The sequence below is a fragment of the Muntiacus reevesi genome, chromosome 4, assembly GCF_963930625.1.
Source record: "Muntiacus reevesi chromosome 4, mMunRee1.1, whole genome shotgun sequence".
NCBI lineage: Eukaryota > Metazoa > Chordata > Mammalia > Artiodactyla > Cervidae > Muntiacus > Muntiacus reevesi.
The window spans coordinates 89,168,347-89,188,933 of NC_089252.1; the positions used below are offsets into that span (position 1 = coordinate 89,168,347).

Below are 20,587 nucleotides of genomic sequence, written 5' to 3' on the forward strand. Positions count from 1 at the left end.
TAGACTTTTCTACCTTTCATTTTTATTTTTCATTTGTTTGGGAATGTTATATGATCTTAATCTATGGAAACTCTTCCTATGCCTTTGGATTAATCAGCATCGCAAAGGCAGTGATTAAAGTGAACAAATGTGGAAAGCCATAAAGAGAAAAGACTGCTTGTATTTTTCTTTTATATATAAAAATTATTCTCATTTGTAATACTTTAGCATCATGGTCACTGTTCCCATTAAAAAAAAATACTGTATTTTGTGAAATGATACAATCTGTGAGGCATTTCCCATTATGTAGACACCATGTCTTTAAATTATAGCAATTTCTTAAGATTTTAAGGCAAAATGGGCTCTTAGAAGTGTGATTAATAGCAGAGAATGAGGCTAATGCTGGGTCATCAGTGGCACTCCATTACAAAAAAGGTTGGACTAATAAAAGCATCCATCTTTTTGACCAATAAAGCATTTGAATGATATGCTTATACTTTTTTATCATATAGTAGTTACTTAGTAATGAATAAACTCTGAACTTGCATTGAAGAAAGACAACTCTACTTAAGTGGCTGTTGGACTGGTATTTTGATGATGTCAGAAAAGGCAGGTTTGGGAGGAAGGCTATGTTGGAGTTGCCAGTTTAATTTTTAAGCTGTCATCTACAAGCATCAGACCCAGGGCCCAGGAGTCCCATCCAGTTTAGGGGCAAAAGTAGAGAGTCTAGTCAGCTGATTGTTTTTTTAGCAGCGTAAGTGTATACAGTAGGTTCTCTAAGTGCTTTATGAGGTGCATCCTTAAGAATACTGTGCTTGGGAGTCCAGGATGTAGCCTGGTCCCAGCACAGATCTCTCAGGTCTCCTCTGGCTCAGTTCCCCAAGACATAAGCTCATACCCCATGCCCTGGTGTGTTGGAAGAGGATCTTTAGATGGTTCATAAATCATTCACCAATTCTCATTATTGTGATTTGATGTTGAAGCAATTCCATTTTCAGTCTGTTTTAATCCTTCTGATAAAGGCAAGGAGAAGTCTCCATTTGGTGCTAGTATGTCTTTAATCTCTCTTCTTCCATTGTAAGCTCATTATTCAACAAAGGAGGAACATGGCTCCCGCTCAGAGCCTTTGTGGACCACAGGATCTAGCTAGAATTTAATAACATCGGTTGGGTTGTATTACATTTATTACAAAGTCTTTCTCGCCTTCAGAGGAATGCTTAGTGGTTTTTCCATTTGACCAAATGATATAAAGTTTTCTTTGAAACAAATGTATGTTTGTCAAAAGTGAATAAAATTTTAAAATGACATTGGAGGTGTAGGTAAAGCCTGCAAAAATCATGAAGGGAAATGTAGAAGTGAGTGCTTGAGACTTGAAAACTGGCCCAAGTTTTTACTCAGATGGCATGACCGCTCTGAAAATCTGAGGATTTGTAAGATTTTTTTGTCCCAGAGAAAAAGTTGTGGAAAGCATAAATCAGTCCTTTTCAATCTTGGGTCTCCCCGTATCTTCCTCAGGACTATTTTCAATTTTTAAAATAATATATTAAGCAAGTTGTATGATTAGGAGTTTGGGATTAGAATATACACACTACTCTTTATAAAATAGATAACCAACAATGGCATACTGTGTAGCACAGGAACTCTATCTTGTAAGAACCTATAATGAAAGAGAAGGTAAAAGGAGAAAAATATGTTTATATAAATATATATCTAAATCACTCTGCTGTATACCTGAAGCTAACACAAAATTGTAAATCAACTGTATTTCAACAAAATGTTTTAAAAAGTAAAAAAATAAAAAGTTGACAGTTAAGGTATGAAAGATTTCTTAATGCTTGGTCTTTTCCTCTTTCATTTATTTTACTTTATTAATATTTTTTTAGTAAATGAAACTAAGCAATTGGGGATCTATGGGGAGCAAAGTAAGTAAATATTAAGTCAGTGCAAACGTAATTATGATTTTGGACCATAGATTTTAAATTATTATCACTAGACTCAAAACACCCATTTATTAATCAAAATAGGAACCATTACAATCAAACACATTTTTGCTAACGAGGAATAAGTTTGTTTACTCCTGTAGTGAAAAATCTGTGGTTCGGGATTTGACGAACTCTTGGAGAGCATTTTCTTCTTCCTGCTGGTTGTGGAAGTGTTTTCCCTGCAAAAAAAGTTGTCAAGGTGCTTGAAAAAGTGGTAGTCAGCTGGCATGCGATCAGGTAAATGTGGCGCTTTGTGGAAAAGAATCAGATCCTTTCTGTTGACCAACGCCGGCTGCAGGCGTTGCAGTTTTTGGTGCATCTCATTGATTTGCTGAGCAGATTTCTCAGAGGTAATGGTTTTGCCGGGAGTCAGAAACCCGTAGTGGATCAGACTGACAGCAGACACCAAACAGTATCCCTGACCTTTGTTTGCCGAAGTTTGCCTTTGGGAACTGCTTTGGCGCTTCTTCAACCACTGAGCTGCTCATTGCCAGTTGTCGTATGAGATGCACTTTTTGTTGTACATCACAGTCTGATTTAGAAATGGTTCGTTGCTGAGTAGAATAAGAGGAGATGACTCTTCAAAATGACGATTGTTTTGATTTTCAGTCTGCTCATGAGGCACCCATTTGTTGAGCTTCTTCATCTTTCCACTTTGCTTCAAATGCCAAATGACCATAGAATGGGTGACATTGAGTTTTTCAGCAACTTCTTGTGTAGTTGTAAGAGGATCCGCTTTGATGATTTCTTTCCATTGGTTATTGTCAGCTTCCTGTAGCCAGCCACTGCGCTCCTCATCTAAGGCTCTCGTCTCCTTTGCAAAACTTCTTGAACCACCACTGCACTGTATGTTTGTTAGCAGTTCCTGGGCCAAATGTATTGTTGATGTTGTGAGTTGTCTCTGCTGCTTTATGACCCATTTTGAACTCGAATAAGAAAATCACTTGAATTTGCTTTTTGGTCTAACATTATTTCCCTAATCTAAAATAAATATAAAATGAACAGCAAGTAATGCCATTAGCATAAAACATAAAGTGAGAAATGCACATTAAAATTATATATAACCACATTTATTTAAGAATGTATTCCAGTGTCAAGTAGCAAATTTCAACTGTGCGAAATTGCAATTACTTTGCACCAGCCTAATAGACACACACAGGTAAAGCTGAAGGTGTATTAGGATAAGTGTAACACCACAATTGGGATAGAAGAAAAATGCATGTTATCTGTCCTACCCATGCTAAGAAATCAGTAGAATCATCCTGGAATTCAAAGGAGTCTCCCTCCATTTGGGTGACGGCTATGTGTTTGGTGTTGTCCTTTACCAAGGGAAATAGTTACAGCTCTTCGGGTTACCATTTAGGATTGTAAATGCTATTTATAATCCTTGACCAATAGTCTAGTTCTTCCAAACTTCAGGAATAGAAAATAAAAATGAAGGTCAAGAGAAGGCTTGGACAAAATTAGAAGTATGAATAATGAGTAATCAGCTTTTCCCATTAAAGATGGGGACTAGGGATGGAAGAACACAGTATTATGCTTTTACTTCTTCATTTTTTCCTCCCTTGAGTTTTGCTGGGACACAGGATTAGGCACCTCTGTCTCCTACTTATCTCGGCCTCATGCACAGAGCAGTGAGCATGGAAGTTGAGCACGTTCCGTTCCCAAAGCTTTAGAGGAAGAGTCTCTGCGTTAGTTGTTTCAGCCGCCAGACTCGCATCATCAGAGTTGAGCAAGGCTGAGTTCCCTTCTCTAGGGCAGCGGGACGGCCCGAGCCCCAGAGGATTGCTAGGACAGACAAAGGAGACATGACCGTGTCGCTTCCCTGTGTGCATGTGGTGGTAACAGGTTCATGAGCCTGAGAAATTCCCTCCTCTGACGGCACAGAACCCTCCTCGGAAATTTCTTCTCCAGACACTGTTGAGGCCTTAGGGGTTATGTTGGTTTGGCGATAGGAGACAGTCAGCAGAGATGGACTTGGGAAGCAAACCACAGTACAACAAAACAAAAACACAAAAGAAAATCTGCTGTTTCTTTGTGACTTGAGTGTCACCGAACAAAGAGTAGGTTATTGAAGTAGGAACCGAGAACAAGAGCTGCTAGAGAAGGTTAGGAGGTTTGTAGTGGAATTGAGAGTGGGGAATTGGGGTGGCCAGGAAAGACCAGTACAATTTTGTTAAGATTTTCAGACAGAGATAGAAATTTGAGTAAGCTGATCGTTACCAGTGCAATTGCCAAAATCCTCTGAGGTGTGTCTTTAGTTTCTTTAAATTTCATTTTCTTATTTTCAAATTCTGCTTTGGATATCCAGCAGTGCTTTGCTGTACTTTGCACTGACATAATGCTGAGTTTTTAAAAATTAATTAACTGATTGTACATGTAAGATATGTACTTAAGATATGGACTTCCCAGTGGCTCAGATGGTAAAGTGTCTGCCTACAATGCGGGAGGCCAGGGTTCAATCCCTGGGTCAGGAAGATCTCCTGGAGAAGGAAATGGCAGCCCACTCCAGTATTCTTGCCTGGAAAATCCCAGGCAAGGAGGAACCTGGTGGGCTACAGTCCATAGGGTCCCAAAGAGTCGTACATGACTGAGTGACTTCACTTTCTTTTTCACATGTAAGATGTAGATAGATTACCAAACTGTCTTTCAATGTGTCGTTGCTTTATAACTTTTAAGTAATGAAGAGATGTTATTCACAAGTATCGAAATTAAGTAGTTTAATGTTAAAGTATCTGTAAAATAGATTCCCAAATTCATGTTATAATTGCAAATTGTTTACTTAAATATAGCATCTCCGATATAGTGCGATAACTTTCTTTTGATATACAGCATGCTGTTTAACTTGTTAGTACACATGAAACAGATTTTTGAACATAAAACATTTCTTTGTGATACTTTGTTAGTGGACACATTAAGCTTATTCACTCTTGGCTCCCAAGATTTAAGGTTTCTTTGATATGCTGACAAGATGAACTCTTGCATACTTTTATGTAACATCAACCAATGTCTTTTAAAGGGCAAAAGTTTGATTTTTGCTGGATGGTTAAGAATGCTACAGATCTATTTGTGGATCCAGTATTCTTAAGGATGTCTTGGATCAAGAAACTCGGGGAGAAAGTAACACAGGGTTTTCCTTCTAGGTAAAATATTCCTGATCCAGGTCGGTGTTGGACTCATATAATTCATTGATAAAAGATGAGCCCAGGAAGTGAATGCATGGTTACTCAAGCATGAAAACATCACAGTCTTTTAAAGATTTTACCATATCCAGCCTATAGTAGTTTAAACCATGTAGATATTTTATTTTTATCTAAAAGTGAGGAAATAAAAGGGCATTGACTGAACTCTTGTTTGTTTGTCTTGTTTTTCATTTGGGGCAGGGGAGCCTGTTGTTTTTCTTAAAGGGGGTCAGGCTTTTTTTTTTTTTTTTTTTGATTGCTAAATAATGTCACCAGTAAAGAGTTAACCAGATTTCACTTGATTCACTCTGGCTTAGATGATGATGAGTAATGCGAGGTTGGTAACTGAAAATTGTTGTTTATAAGCAAACATGGCATTGTGCAAACAAGCAGGCCTGGTCTCCAACTGGTTTGATTTCATGGTGGTCAGCAGCTGATCTATGTAACATACAACCTTTCTGCCTCTCTAAATGTCAGAAGAATGACTGTTTGTTTATCTTGCCTTCTTTGCAGCTGTTTACTCTGTAATGCATTTACCTCGACCTTGATTCCCAAAGAGTGGCCCCTCTCTCCTCCCCAGCTCTGTTTACATTATTCCTGCCCCTGGTGTCACCTATGAAATCTGTTGATTATTCCACCTGGTTAATGTTAAATTACTCTTGTAAGATGATGTGTTTGTTCATAAACACAAATGCTGGGCCCCTTGTTTACCGTACCCATGGTAGCAGTCATTATTAAACAAACATTGCTTTGTTTGCGGGTGTGAGCAGCAGTTTATCCTGCAAGGTCTGTTTTTAAAAACACACACACATTTTAAAAAAAAACAACTTACATGCTAGAATTTTGATAAAGAAAGAAAAGGGGAACTTGTCCCTGGAATGTGGTTGAAACAGACTTAGGTTTGCTTTTCTTATCTTTTGCTTGGATGAAGGGGCTGGAGAGATTAGCGAGTTGTTTGGTTTTTCTAAGAGATTTCCTTAGTGTAATGATATCTATGCAGTTGTTTGCTTTTTTCAGAAGGGAGAGAGCTCTCCTGAAAGGCCACTAGCTCAGTAATAGAACATCAGATGACTAGAAAACTCTTTGTGGAACAAACAAGGACTTAGAAGGTCTAGGAGAAAAAGTCTAGTGCTATGAACAAGGCAGTCACCTTTGAAAGGTACAATCCTTGAATTTTGTATTTTTATGTGTTGTGTGTTGTCCTGTGGGCTCCATATGGATCCTCTGTGATGCCTATACTACAAGTTTGAAAGGAGAAGACTAACTTTTAGTTTAATATGTTCTGAATAATTCCCTGTCCTATAAAGACATCCTGAGAGGACAGCATACAATTAATATCAGTGAAAATATTTTTAAAAGCTAGTATTTTGATTCTCTGTTAAACTTACCTTCCTCACTTTAAAATGCATTTATGCTGATATCATTTCTTGTTAAGTAAAGCAGACCTTGCATCTCTTTATTCAGCTTGAGGTGTCTGTGGTGTGTGTGTGTGTGTGTGTGTCTGTGGTGTGTGTGTGTGTGATTCTAGGACACTGGCAACCACAACAGAAGCCTGTCCTTTGTCCTGTTTTGCAAACAATAGAGCAAACTCAGCTCACATCATCTTTTGTTTTTGTTTTTTAAATTACTGTTTGTTGATGTTTCTGACTTTGCCTTGTGTTTCAACACTGGGCAGGGCCTGCTAGCGTTTGCTGTAAATTATAAGGATACACCACACACTGGGTTGAGGGTGGAGGCTGAGGGGGTCATGACCTTCAAGAAATGGTGGTCTTTTATGTCAGCAAAAGCCTGCTAATCTCTCTGTGAGAGACTTTGGCAGGAGAAGGATATACATGCATACTGGAGTTTTTGAAGGATAAAATTAAATAATTGTCCATTTCACACAACAGAGAGATGCAAGCAGCAGACTTCTGATGGCCTGCATTCACAAAGCTGCCGTGATTGCTGTGAACTTACTGTTCACTTTGGCCACCAGAGCGGTTAGGTGCTGCAGGCGAAATGGAAGATGCGTGAAGTGTGTCATCGAACACGCTGGTCTTTAATTGCTGTTAGGTATCCGACTCCGTGTATATTCAGCTATATAAAATATGGAAATGAAAAATATATGTATTCTGACCTGGTTGTCGGTCCCTTTATTCCATTAGACTCTTTCAGAGAATGCAGCAGTTTGAATGTTCGAATGATTAAAGTTTGGTAGGCTTTGTTGTTAGTTCTCAAACTTAAAATCTGTTTTGTTCTATGAAAATGCGTTTTAATTAAGCTCCCCAGAACACCTGGCTCGTCATACCTTAAGCTTCAGAGGCTTCCTTGTGGCAAAGCAAACAGCCTAGTCCTGAACCGGCAGGGCTCCTTTTTGCTCTGTTTAATTATTTGAGCTTGTCTGGATTAATATGCTAGGGAGTGGGTATGGATTCTCCTTTGTACTTCTGTCTCCTGGAGCGGCTTCCCACTTCTCTATTTTGCTCACAGTTGCTATGATTATAGCACCTGAAGTCTCATCTACTGGGAGAGAGCAGAAAAAAGACCAGTGGTCACTGAACCACTAGAAATATAAATTAGGGATCTGTAACTTTTAAGATATCGGAATGTTGTTATCTGCCCTTCTTGATATCTTCTTAATATAAAGAGTACAGTGTTCCAGAAGGTTTGGTTATGACAAGTCACGAGACTGAGGCATCTATAGTTGCCCTGAAAAGTTTTGCTGCCCTGGAATTGAAGTTCAGAAATGCCTTTTTCTTGAAAGGTCTTCACACGGAAAACCTGGTAGAAAAGAGAAATCATTTGTTGTTGTTGTCAAGACCATCATTTTATTTCAACCTTATTCTATTAACTCTCTTCCGAGTCATGAATTACAGGGAAAATTAAACATCCTGTTATTTACCATCTCCAGGCCTCTGAATTATCCTCATGTATATTACATGTTCACCATGGGTTTTGGTAAAGTTTTTCATTGGTTGATTTTATCTTCAGCAAACTGGGACAGTCTTACTTCTGTGAAGACTTAAAATGATTTAATGGCTGAAGTTCTTTTCTGAGTTTTAGAACTCCAAAACAGTTAGTCACTCCTGAGTACAGGAAACAGAATATTTTAAAAGAAGCAACATAAAAGGTGGTGACTCTTGATCTCATTTGATTGAGAGGTTGGACTTGAATTCTTCTGTTGTGTAATCATTTAGTTAAAAATTCAGCAGTTATATACTGGATTCCTATTATGTGCAAGGCGTGTCTGAAAGTCAAGTTGGAGATAAAGGAATTTTGTGCTTTTTAATTCTTATTAAACAAATGGAGATGGAGAGGTGCAGAAGGAAATCATTTTAATCGGAATGCTTTTTCTTCCATTTAATTGATAAATAAAAGTGCTTCTAGTTTGATAAGTACAAACTAGTTCTTTTTTCTTTTTTTTTCCCCTCCTTTGCACTATAAAGGTTAAGAGAGCTATATTATTACTGTTATTATAAATTTTACAGTATTATTGTTATGAATTATTTCCTATTAACAATGAACAGAATTTTCATCTCAAGTTTCTCACCAACTGACCTCAATTCCTTGTTTCACCAAATCCCTGTTGTTAGGGATTCTGGCTCTCTAGATGCATCCACTGTATTGTTGCCTGTACCCTTCCTTTCTCACACCAAACCCTGTGTTTCCTGCATTCTTGAAAGCCAGAGAGAGGAGTAACTCCTTTAGGCCCAAAATGCCAGTGCTTCCTAGGAGAGATGTTCCCGGAGCTTATTTATTTCTCCTTCCAGCCCATCACCTGCATAATATTCTCTCCATACTAACCTGAGACCGATCAAGATTCCAGTTTTACCCTAGATGCTCCCATATGACTAAATAAGTCACCAGTTGTTTTTTTTAAGATGCTTTTGACCACCTTGTTGCTCCTTAACTTTTTCTTCCTTAAGTATTACACGAAATTCCAGATTTTTAAAGATAGATGTAGACATGTACAGTGCATGATAAAGTTGATAATACATAAATCATTCTTAACAACAGGTAATATGCATAATTTATGGTGTTACAGTGCTATCTTTTTGATATTTATGATGGATAATGCTCAATTTTTGCCCTCATATTACTGCTTTAAATTATACCACGAGAAAATTAATGAGAAAGTAGATTTATGGGTTTCATTTGTTTGTCAATTCGGAAATTAATTGGGTGTTAATTTTAGCCGTCCCTCATCAGACCAGGACTGCAGTCTGTATGCATTGCTTTGTATTCATTGTGGCTTACTTCCCATTTACTGTGGGTCACTAGCTTTGCATACATTAAAATAGCCCTCCGGCTCATTCCCTTGATTACTTTTTGAACTGCCATGCATTAGAAAATTTACGCCTTTCTGTTATAATTATGAAAATTTGGTTTTGGAAGATGGTGCCTTCACAGCATAGTTAGCACTCTGACTTCTCCGCCTTAACTTGGCTCTAGGATGGTTGTTCCATGAAATGGGGCTGCTGCTAGTGGGGTCAGTGGACGGACAGACGTGTGTCTAAAGGGTTCAAAGACAGTTTGTGGAAGTGCTCTCAGATGAGAAAATCATCAGCTGTGGTCAGTCCGTTTCTCCTGTTCTTCCTCCTCCCCTTCTTTTATCTTTGAGAGTGTGCTGTGAGACTGCCACTTGTAGACAGTCGTTCAGTAAGTATCTTGGAGCCAGTTGTGGCCCTTGCATCATGCCCTTTCTTCACCCGCTTCCTGTAATCCGCTCCACCGGCCCCATATCTCCTCACTGCCACCTGCCCCAGTAGCATCTTTCCAGGTAAAGGGTGAAAGATTGGGAAGCTTGTGTCTCTCTTTGGGAAATGTAGACCCCTCTTCTACATGGAGGCCCTAACTTCCATCTGGATACTTTTGGTATTTGATTTCCTGACTTGAATGAGAGGAAGTGAGAGTAACAGGTGGGTTAGTTTCCCAGGTCACTCCACTGAACTGCGATGGGGAGTAAGTTCCCCTTAGCCACACCGTAAAACTCCTTGGTGTCTATGGTGTGGCGAGGTAAGTCCTTCACACGTTTAAAGGGAATAGGTCATTTATCTAACGAGACCCGAAAGTGTGTGTTGGTTTTACTTCTTAATACAGACAGGTATGATTTTTTCTTTCCTGTACCATGTGGAAATGATTGTTAAGGCTTTTGAATCTTCATGCTGCAACCGTGAGGATTTTAAAGTGTACTTCTTTCGAAGAAGAGCTAGGCTGACTGTCAGTCTCTTTTTTAACTCCTCTACAAACCCTGTGTGGAGTCTAACTGATAATGGAGTCAGAGCCACATGATCGAGATTTGGAAAATACAGACATACCCTCCTTTTACTGCACTTCACCTTATTGTGCTCCACGGACACTGCATTTTCCTTTTTATAAATTGACGGGTTTTGGCAACCCTGTATCCAACAAGTCTATCAGCCCCATTTTTTTCCAGTAGATTTTACTCACTTTGTGTCTTGGTATCACAAATTTGTCATTCTCACTGTATTTCAAATTTTTAAAATTACTACTATACTTATTAGAGTGCTCTGTAATCAGTGGTTTTTATATGACTGTTGCAATAAAGATTAAAACTTGTTGAAGGTTCAGATGGTGGGTAGCATTTTTCAGCAGTAAAGGTTTCTAATTAAAAGTATTTTTATTAACAGAATACTTTTTTTCAGACACAATGCTATTGCACACTTAATACACTACAATAGAGTAGAAACAGAACTTTCTTTGCACTGGGAAACCAAAAAATGTGTGTGGCTTGCTTTATTGTGGTAGTTGCTTTATTAAGATATTCATTTTTCCGCCACAGTCTGGAACCAAACCTGCAGTGTCTCTGAGGTCTGCTTGTGTAGACACTCACGTTGTCTCTCCATCTGTAGAGTTCTCCTAGTCCTCCTTCCCTGCATCACTTCCTTCATTTCACCTTTCCATCCTTTCATTTTTTTTTTCTTCAAAGCCTCTCTTGTCTCTTCAAAGTGCATGCCATTTTCCTTCCTTCCTCACACATGGATGAACAATGAGAAAGAGGGTATTTTGGGGGGTGGGGGAAGAGGAGGGGATGGAGTGGGAGAAGGACCGTGTAATCACTCTTAATCATTTTCCTAGAAAGTGATCTTGCAGTTAACTTTTCTTCTCCTCTCCCCATAGACATATAAATATATTTTACAAAACTATGTTTAGTTTAATTTACACATCCTTTCATGAACAGACCAAGTTCTTTAAGGGCATTTATTCTGCTTCATATAAATAATTGATCAGCCAAGTTAATTTACTTCTGCCTGACTTGGTCAACCTTAATTAACTGCCCTGGAATCAAGACTGAACTTTTTGTTAGCTTAAAATCTTTCACAAGCATGATAACAAGGGTTTTATTTTCCTTAAATTTTCAGCATCAACACTGTAACCAAGGAAATAATCATAATAAGAAAGCATTGCTTTCATTTACTATAAATACATTGGCCTGGACATTATGAATTTTCCAGAATACTTCCAGAGAGCAGCTCTATTGGCAACGACAATAAATAAGCACAGTAAACTCAGTTCTTATCCCTCCTACAAGTCCCTCCAGCGCAAAAATCGATCTTTTGAAATCAGTAGCGCTGTAACGTTTCCAAGTAAGATGAGAAGCGGGCCATTTTGGCTTTCGTAAGCTTTCCGACATCTGTGTGATGGTAGCATCAGCTTTTGTGCTGTTATGTTGAATGGATCATATGTGATTTAAACACGCCCAGCTCCTTCAGAGAAGGCTGGAGGAAGGTTTGGCTTTTGTTTTTTGGGAAAGGACTTGTTGGTAGGTATGGCATGGCCGTGCCCTTCGGGTGCCATGCCTTTCCTGTTTAGGCTCTTTGGATGATTGTTTGTCTTTTCTTGTTTTCCGTTTGCTATGGAGCAAAGCAGATCACTGGTTCTAGGATGTCCCAGAGGGAGGCGGAGGTCACACACACTCGGTGCTTGTGACAAGCACCCCAGAGAGTTCAGCCTTCTAAGCCAGAGAACAGAGATACCTCTCCTGTGACTTGCTGTAGAGGAGTCTAAAATTGTAAAATTCAGTAGAAAAAACTCAAGTACAGTGGTTGGCTGGCATGCTGACACCTTTAGCTTTGTACTTCAGATGTTTTTTCCTTGTCTACCTGCCACCTTCGTTGTTGTCTTTTTGGGTATTGACTGTGTTTTCTTTGTGTAGATGTCCTAATTCACTACTTAGTGCAGGACTTTGCAAATTGGAAATTTGCTCATCCTTTATGGAATGGACAAGTTCATGTCTGCCTAACTTGCTGAGGTTTAGCTTTCTTATCTGTAAAATGGGAATAGCCTTTTCTCCCTCATAGAATTCTTCTGTGTTTGAAAGTACATCAGAGGACTTTGTAGTTTGTGCATATGATACGAATAGAAAAGCCTTATTAAATGGCTTGAAACGTTCCATAGAAAGAAAAAACTGCCAGCCCAGATATTGTTAGAAACATTCTTAGACATCGACACTCCTCATTTTTTCACATGTGCTTTTCAAAAAACCTGTTTTCTCCTGATTGGTGTGGGAGATTATAGCAAAATTTAAATCTTCCAACCAACATACTACTGTTAGCACTTGACTAATTAAGGACATCCTCGGACCAAAATAATCCTTTATGCAATTTCGATCCCAAAGCCTGCACTCTCACAAACCTGGTCCCCAAGCCAAGCTGCTTGGCTTGATGCCTGCGAAACTTGTGCTAGAGGACTTGGCAGTCTTCTGTGGAACTGCATGGAGCAAACCTTCTCATCAGATTGTGTGCTGGATATTATTCTGACTCCACCCACCGCGATGTTGTCAAACCCAGGAAAAGGGAGCTGGGTCAGTCTCTTTGACACTTGTCTTCAGATCTGGGAGCCCAATAGTCAACGTGACTTGAAAGCAGCATTTTACCTGTGGCGCTGCTTCCTGAGGACGGGCTATTTGGTTAAATATGTCCCATTCTGAGGGAAGGTGTAGAGTTTAGGTATAGACAAAAACATTGTCTTTGCGGAGTGGGAAACCCCTGAAATGGACAGGCTTTCTGGAAGGCTTAAAACCTTTTTTTTCCTTTTTTGTTTAGATATGCTTGTGACATACCCTAAAACCTAAATGGGTTTCCTTGCTTAGTACTAAAATGACTATTTCCTTAAACACTTTTTTTTCTTAGCTTCTGTACATGTGGGAAAGTTTATGAGAGAGAAACTTAAATGTTGGGGGACAAAAAATACCTATGTTTCAGAAATTTGATGTTTTGTTTTGGTGATGAATTAGATACTTGCTTTGCCTGCTTCTTAAAGTTTTAGTTCTTTTTAGGTAGATTCTTCACTCTGCAGACAGTAAGATATGAATGTAATTTTTAAAGGACTATAATCACTGAAATATCTGATCTAAAGAGACAAGAGTGACTCAGCTGTTGTGTCTGAGTTTGTTTTCCACCTGTTAACAAAAAATGCCATTCTTAATCCTGTTCAGAATTGGATTAACTTTCGTGTGTGTGTGTGTGTGTGTGTGTGTATGTCTACTGGGTTTATGAAATTTGTCATTACATTGGATTATACTATGCACGGAAAGGAAAAAAGATACGGATTTTTGTGTTTTTAATTTTCCCAGTTGTTTTTGTATGCGTATAAAACAGACTTAAACCAATGTCTTACAGGAGAAGATGCCTAGAGTGTTTAAATGTGCGTGTTGTCGCATATTCCATCTGTGGGGCAGGAATCTGTAACACTGTGTGTACATGCGTCATCCATGATTTGAATCAACTTGTGTAAAAGTTTTCTGCCTTTTTATCTAAGATTGGTATTTCCCAGTTGTCTTGATTATTTGGGCATTTCCTAGCTTGGTTGTTTGAATCACCATCTCCCTTTAGTGATTCTTGGTTGTGTCCAGCCTCAGCTTGGAGCGTGACCTGAAAAGTGTTCATTGTTTGGCCCTTCCTTTACCTCGGCTTTAAGAAAACACATAGCTAAGAACTCTGACGTCAGACCGAATTTGTCTTAAGTAGCCTCCCCGCCCCCCAATCCACAGCTTCACTCTCTGAAGTTTGTTTTCCTCAGTCTGAAAATATTAAATGGAAAATTCCAGAAATAAGCAATCCTTAAGTTGCAGATTCATCGCCTTTCTCAGCAAGATGAAATCTCCCCATCCTGCTCCGACTTCCCCAGGACTGGAATCATCCCTTTGCCCAGCCTTTCCCACCCGTTTCCATTCAGTAGCCATCTCAGTTGTATCCAGGTATCGCAGGGCTCGTGTTCAAGTATGTGCAAGACTAGTGATGCTGGTACTTTCGGATGTGCCAAAGAGGAGCCATAAAGTGCTTCCTTTAAGTGAAAAAGTGAAAGTTCTCAGTAAGGAAAGAAAAAAATCATGTGGTGTAGAACCAATCTTCTATCCATGAATTTGTGATGAAGAAAATAGAAGGACATACTAGTTTCGCTCTTGTACTTTGAACAGCAGAAGTTGTGATCATAGTGTCAGAAAAGTGCTTATGTAAGCTGGAAAAGGCATTAAATACGTCCAGCAAGATATTTTGAGAGAGACCATACTCATATAACTTTCACCCTAGTATATTGTTATAATTGTTCTTTTATTGTTAGTTATCACCATTAATCTCTTACTTAGAAATTAAACTTTACCTTAGGTATGTATGTGTAGGAGAAAACACAGTATATATTGGGTTCAGTGGTCATCCACTCAGGATCTTGGAATGTATCCTGTGGATAAAGGGGGGTTTACTATAATATTCCTTTATGCAATCCTTTATATATATCTTCTTAAAAATTTTTGATGTTTAGTACTATCAAATTCGGGCTTCCCTTGTGGCTCAGCTGGTAAAGAATCTGCCTGCAATGTAGGAGATCTGGGTTTGATCCTTGGGTTGGGAAAATCCCCTGGAGAAGGGAGAGGCTACCCACTCCAGTATTCTGGCCTGGAGAATTCCATGGACTTGTATAGTCCATGGGGTCGCAAAGAGTCGGACACGACTGAGCAACTTGCACTTTACACTTTCAAATTCAGAGCTTTTTTTTTTTTAATCTGCCTAGGCAACATTTTCTCCGAAATAAGCATAAGAGAGCCTAGACCTTTCATACCTTAAACCAGACCAGACGTTAGGAATTCAGCATGAGAAACACGTACCTTTGAATGGGACTTCTCAGGACAATTTTAACCATAAGACAAAGACAAGAGTCAATTTATTTAGCCTCTGAAAAGTTGCGACTCCCCCCTCCCTCTTGCAAAGTAGTCTGTCTTACTGGAATGGCCAGTTTTGAAAAGTTCCAATACTTGAATGATTCCAGGGAGTGCAAATCTTTAGAACACTTTTGGGGTTTTGACTGTAAGGGTTTTCAGCATGAATTAATACCTCAGGGGGCCTCTTGCTAAGGTGCATTATCTCCTGATAGACTACGTTTGGAAAATACTTCTCTAAGAGTGTAATACATCATACAGAGCCTATACATATGAAAATTAAATGTTACACCTAATACACTGAATGAAATGACTTACTGGTTTTTGAGCAAAACATCCAGATATAATCACAGGAATTTAACCATAAATTCTAAGTTCATCTGACAATGTCTATTTTTTTTCTGAGCAAAAGATAGCATACATAGAACAATACTACTAAAAGTTGAATTTGCTTTTGTTTTAAAGGTTTTAATCAATTTCTATTTTATATTAGAGTATAGTTGTTTTGCAATGCTGTGTTAGTTTCAGGTGTATAGCAAAATGATTCACTTGCACGTCTACATATGTCTGTTCTGGTTCAGATTGTTTTCCCATAGAAGCCGTTAGAGAAGATTGGTAGAGTTCCCTATGCTATACAGTGGGTCCTTTAAAACTTGAATTTGGACCAACAGTTCCATCTTCAGAAACTAGACTACTGGCCCACTACTAAGGGATAAGTTGAGTGAAAGAAAATGACAACTGTTTACAGATTTTGGCAGCGCTGGAGGCAGGGCCCTTCTCCTTATGTACAACAACTGTGCTAACAGCTGCTTTTTTCTTTCTCCCTGGCTCCCTCCTGCAAATCAGGTTTTTGAGTCATGATGCAAGAATCTGGGCCTGAGACAAAAAGTAACGGTTCAGCCATCCAGAATGGGTCTAGCGGCGGCAACCACTTACTAGAGTGCGGCAGTCTTCGGGAAGGGCGGTCCAACGGGGAGACGCCGGCCGTGGACGTGGGGACGGCCGATCTGGCCCACGTGCAGCAGCAGCAGCAGGTACTGTGCCCGGGAGCCGGGCTGGGGGGGGGGGGTGGGTGCTACTGTGTCACCGCACGCTTGACCACCGGACCGTCTGACACTCAGCCGGCTGTCTGACTGTACGCAGTATCTTTTAAGCCACTTGTGCGCCAGGGCCCCAGCCATTGGCTTTAAGACACCAATTCTCAAGCTTTTGTCATTTCAGTCTTGGGAGGCCCCTCTGTCTTGGGGAATGGTTGTTGAAAGTGAGATCGGGTGGACCTCTGGCCACTTCCTTGGAGCCCCTGATATGCCAGCCTAAAGTTTAACTACTTGGAATAAAATGAATCTTTGGAGAAATGGTTCCTAATGCTTGAGTAAAAAAAGATAAGATACAATAAATAGACTTATTAGGCCTTAGGAAGAAGGAAACAAATAAGGGGTCAAGGATATAGGGGAAACAAGGGCTACAAGCGAGAAAAGTAGTTGAAAGAGGAGAGTAGAAATAAGGAGAAATACCCAAGCAAAATTGGGTAGATAACAAGACATCAATAATGCAGGCATTGGTGTAAAAAATTGCTTGCTGCTACCCAGAGTTTAGGGAGATAGGCCAACTCCAAATGTTTCTTATATCCATACAACAGTTGGTATGTGACTAAATCTTATTACTGTTTTAAAGTATCTCTTATTGGTGGCTTTACCCCAAATGATCACAAGTTGGGACATACTCATTCTTGTTATATCCTTTGTTGGCATTTATATGGGTAACTGTGATTGACTGGTAAAATATTTCCAAATGGTAAAGGGTGTGACAGGGTGAATGTTGCTGGGTGGCCAAAGTGTTGATGCAAATTCAAGTAAGTAAATAGCATTTGCTTGAAGATAAGCATTGTTTTCACAGCCTCTCTTGGAATTAGGAACTAGTGTACTATTGATCATGTTAATGATTTTGTTAATGATCATGAATGATTTTTGTTGCATTTTAGTGTTTGATTCACTTATTAAATACAAAGTTATTTGGGAAAAAGGTGAAAAAAGAATGGTAAATCTTTGGCCCTTTCTGAATCAAACACATTGTTGGGGGTTGGGGTAAAGAAGGAAAAATGCAAACCTTTTTTCAAACCATTTGCTTGGAATCTTTAGCAGAGAAACTAAGGCAGTCCCTTCCTGTTTTAGAGATATAGCATTTGGCAGTCTCTAAAACATGTATTATTTTCTCCTTTCTAAGAATTTTTACCAATAAGGAATGATTAGCTTGTTAGTCTGTCAGAAACCGTTGGAACCAGCTTGAGACAGTGGAATCTGTGGGGAAAAAATAGAAAAGAGAGAAAGAGACTTGAAGTGATTTGATCTCTCTTTTAGTGGCAGCTCAAATTCGATAGTGCCCGCTTCCTGAGCATCCCATCAGCTGGGATTTATGATGTGGACTATGTGCAAACTTGGGGTATTTGCAGTAGTGCAAATGGCCAAATCCTAACCAGTGACATTGGTGACAAGACCTATCAGTGGTAGAAAGGGATCCATGTATTTGTGTCTGTGTGTGTTCGTGTGATATTCTCAGATATTTGTGCTTATATTGGTAATAAGTTGGTAACTGGTTTGCCATTTTCTGTGCCCTTACCAAACAGAGGCCAAGGTCAACTGTTTCTTTATGGAGCAGCTGAAGTGGGGCTGTTGACTGAGGTGGCATACGTGAGTGCATGCTGAGTCACTTCAGTTGTGTCCGGCTCTTTGTGACCCCATGGCCTGATGTGGTATGAACACAGAGTAATTAGTATTTAGAGCATGTCAGTTGGATAAATGGAAAATTAACTTGTTCTGATTTTTATTTAAATGACTGAAAATCATCTACCATCTCAAAGTCATAAGCCAGCCAAAAACTTTACTTTTATGCCACAGACACACACATACACACCCCTCCCTCCCTACCCCACTAACAGCCATCACAAGTTGACCTCACAGAAGAAGGTAATATACATTCATTTTTTTAAAGATTAGTTTATTTTTTAATGGTAAGATAATTGCTTTACAACATTGTATTGGTTTCTGCCGTACAGTAGCGTGATGCAGTCATAACTCTAAGCATATCCCCTCCCTCTGGAGACTCTCCCTTCACCCTCACCCCATCCCACCCCTCTAGGTCATCAGCTTCCTGTGTTACACGGCAGCTTCCCACTGGCTTCTGTTTTACACGTGATCGCGCATATAGGTCACTGCTACTTTCTCAGCTCGTCCCACCCTGTCTCTCTCCACTGTCTCCACGAGTCCATTCTTCACGTCTGCATCTGTTTGCCCTGCAAATAGATTCATCAGTACCATTTTTCTAGATACCATATATATACACTAATATACAATATTGGTTTTTCTCTTTCTGAATTATTTTGCTCATGTATATGTACATTTTAACAGCATCTTCCTTGAAAACCATCAGCCACAAAATTAGTTATTCAAGTCCCCCCTCTTTTACCTTGGCTCTGACCACTTTTTAGAGAGTATGTTGTTTGGGTAATTGATATACAGGTCAATACCTTTTGATTGTACTTCGAAGTACTTTTAATATTTTTATAACAATTTTATTTCTAATTGCCTCCGATATGTTTTGGGAAGGAAGAAAGCAGTTGGGTCTATCATTGTGCCTGAAACTCCATATATTGTGGTTGGCAGGCCTTTTGAGTCTTTTAAAATAAAACAACTGACAGCTGTGTGACTTTCCTTAAGTGTACGATGAGGCGCTTAACAGGTTGTTGGCGGAAAGAAAATCTGTAGATGAAATAAGAAAAAAAAGGATTCAGAAAGTTTTATGGGAGTCATATTATGAGTTTTCTTCCAGACTGAAACTGCAACAGTTAAACAGTTTGTAGTTATCTGAACGTCAACGTGATGGACATGGGTTGTTTTCGTCATTTTTATTCTACAGGTTTTTACTTGAAGTGAGAATACCAGCAGTGAGAAAATCACAGCCATGCTGAATTCATTACTGCGGTAGTCACACAAAACCATGGATAAAATTTCAATAACTGCAGGCCACAGTTGAGTAAACAGTTGCACTGAAATTTAATTCCTGTTGACTTTTCCCCCATTCCTCGCCAGGGGCACATTCTGATTCTGTAGTACAAAGACAACAGGGGTTACAGCTTTGATTAATGTAGGACACTGGAAGAGAATTAGAACTGTAAAATATGTTAGAAGTCCATGGAACAAAAAGATCTGGCTTAAAAGGCTTGGTATAAAAATGAGTTAATTATGCTGTGTATGAAACTGAATGTTCTAGGATTTTCCAGTTGCTCCAGTGCAGTCATTGACAGTATAGGGAGAATTTTTACCTAGTGCCAAGATTTAAAATAAATAAATGCATGCCTTTCCACTTTTGATCCGTGTTACCAAAGATAATTACGAATGAGAACAAGTGCCCTTTCAGAATGGAGAGCTTTCACGAAGATTCGCTGTGGAGTGAGTGGCTTCTGTTCTGGGTTTGGTCTGTAGATTGGCTAAATTGGGTCCAGACAGAATTGCTGTTGCTGTTTTTTAATTATGTTGTTGACAGCCTAGAGAAATGGGGGAAATCTGGCTTTTCCATTTTCTCTTGAAAGATCTGATCTGGTAACCATGGCCAGTATTCCTACAAGGGTAACTGTTGTTGGAGATGAATTGTTACTAAGTCAAGGAGCCCATAGCCCTGCAGTTGGCCTGAGTCCCCACCGTGTACCTTGGCTGACTTTGCCCTCTAGGCAGTGGAGTTGGTGATTCTGGTCTGGATGTTGCCATCATCACTCAGAAGCCATCAGCCAAGGAGAGGGGCTACCATTAGCTGGAGAAGTCCACCCACACACTCAAAAACTGGCTCCCTTCCTTAAAACTAAATGTATTATTCTGTAATGCTTCAACTCTACTTATATCTGGACCATGAAACTATTATAACAATAGTTTTCTAATAATATAATTTGATAGAGTTTCTGAACATTTTCTTTTAGCCCTTGAATAATTCTCTACCCAATCCCATCACTGCTTTTTATTTCCTATTATGCCTGCCCCATTTCCAGGTCTGTAAAAGTTCTCTACTGGATACTGACTACTCCATTATGAAACTCAGCAACAAATACTATTACCAGTTACTAAAGTTTTTTTTTTTTCTTCCCTTAAAGGAAGGATTTTAAAATGTCCAGAGCAATTTCACAAACTGTGTGGATTAATGCATTTTAAAAGTCTTGAATTTTAGAAAGCAGAATTTTATTTCCATATTGCTGCAAATGAGAGCTTTTTCAGATAAGCATATTACATAGAGCATAATGTTTAGAA

The 20,587-nt window shown here is 39.2% G+C and overlaps 1 protein-coding gene across 11 annotated transcripts in view; it reads left to right on the forward strand.

The window, feature by feature from the left end:
• Positions 1 to 20,587, forward strand: part of FOXP1 (forkhead box P1) — a 613,036-nt gene that overhangs the window by 361,778 nt on the left and 230,671 nt on the right. For all 11 annotated transcript variants that reach the window (XR_010662980.1, XM_065933291.1, XM_065933292.1 and 8 more), the window contains one exon: positions 16,143 to 16,330. Coding sequence is in view for 10 of the 11 variants with exons in the window: in XM_065933291.1 (XP_065789363.1) it covers positions 16,154 to 16,330 (177 nt within the window). In the remaining variant the exon portion in view is untranslated. The remainder of the gene's footprint in view (positions 1 to 16,142; positions 16,331 to 20,587) is intronic.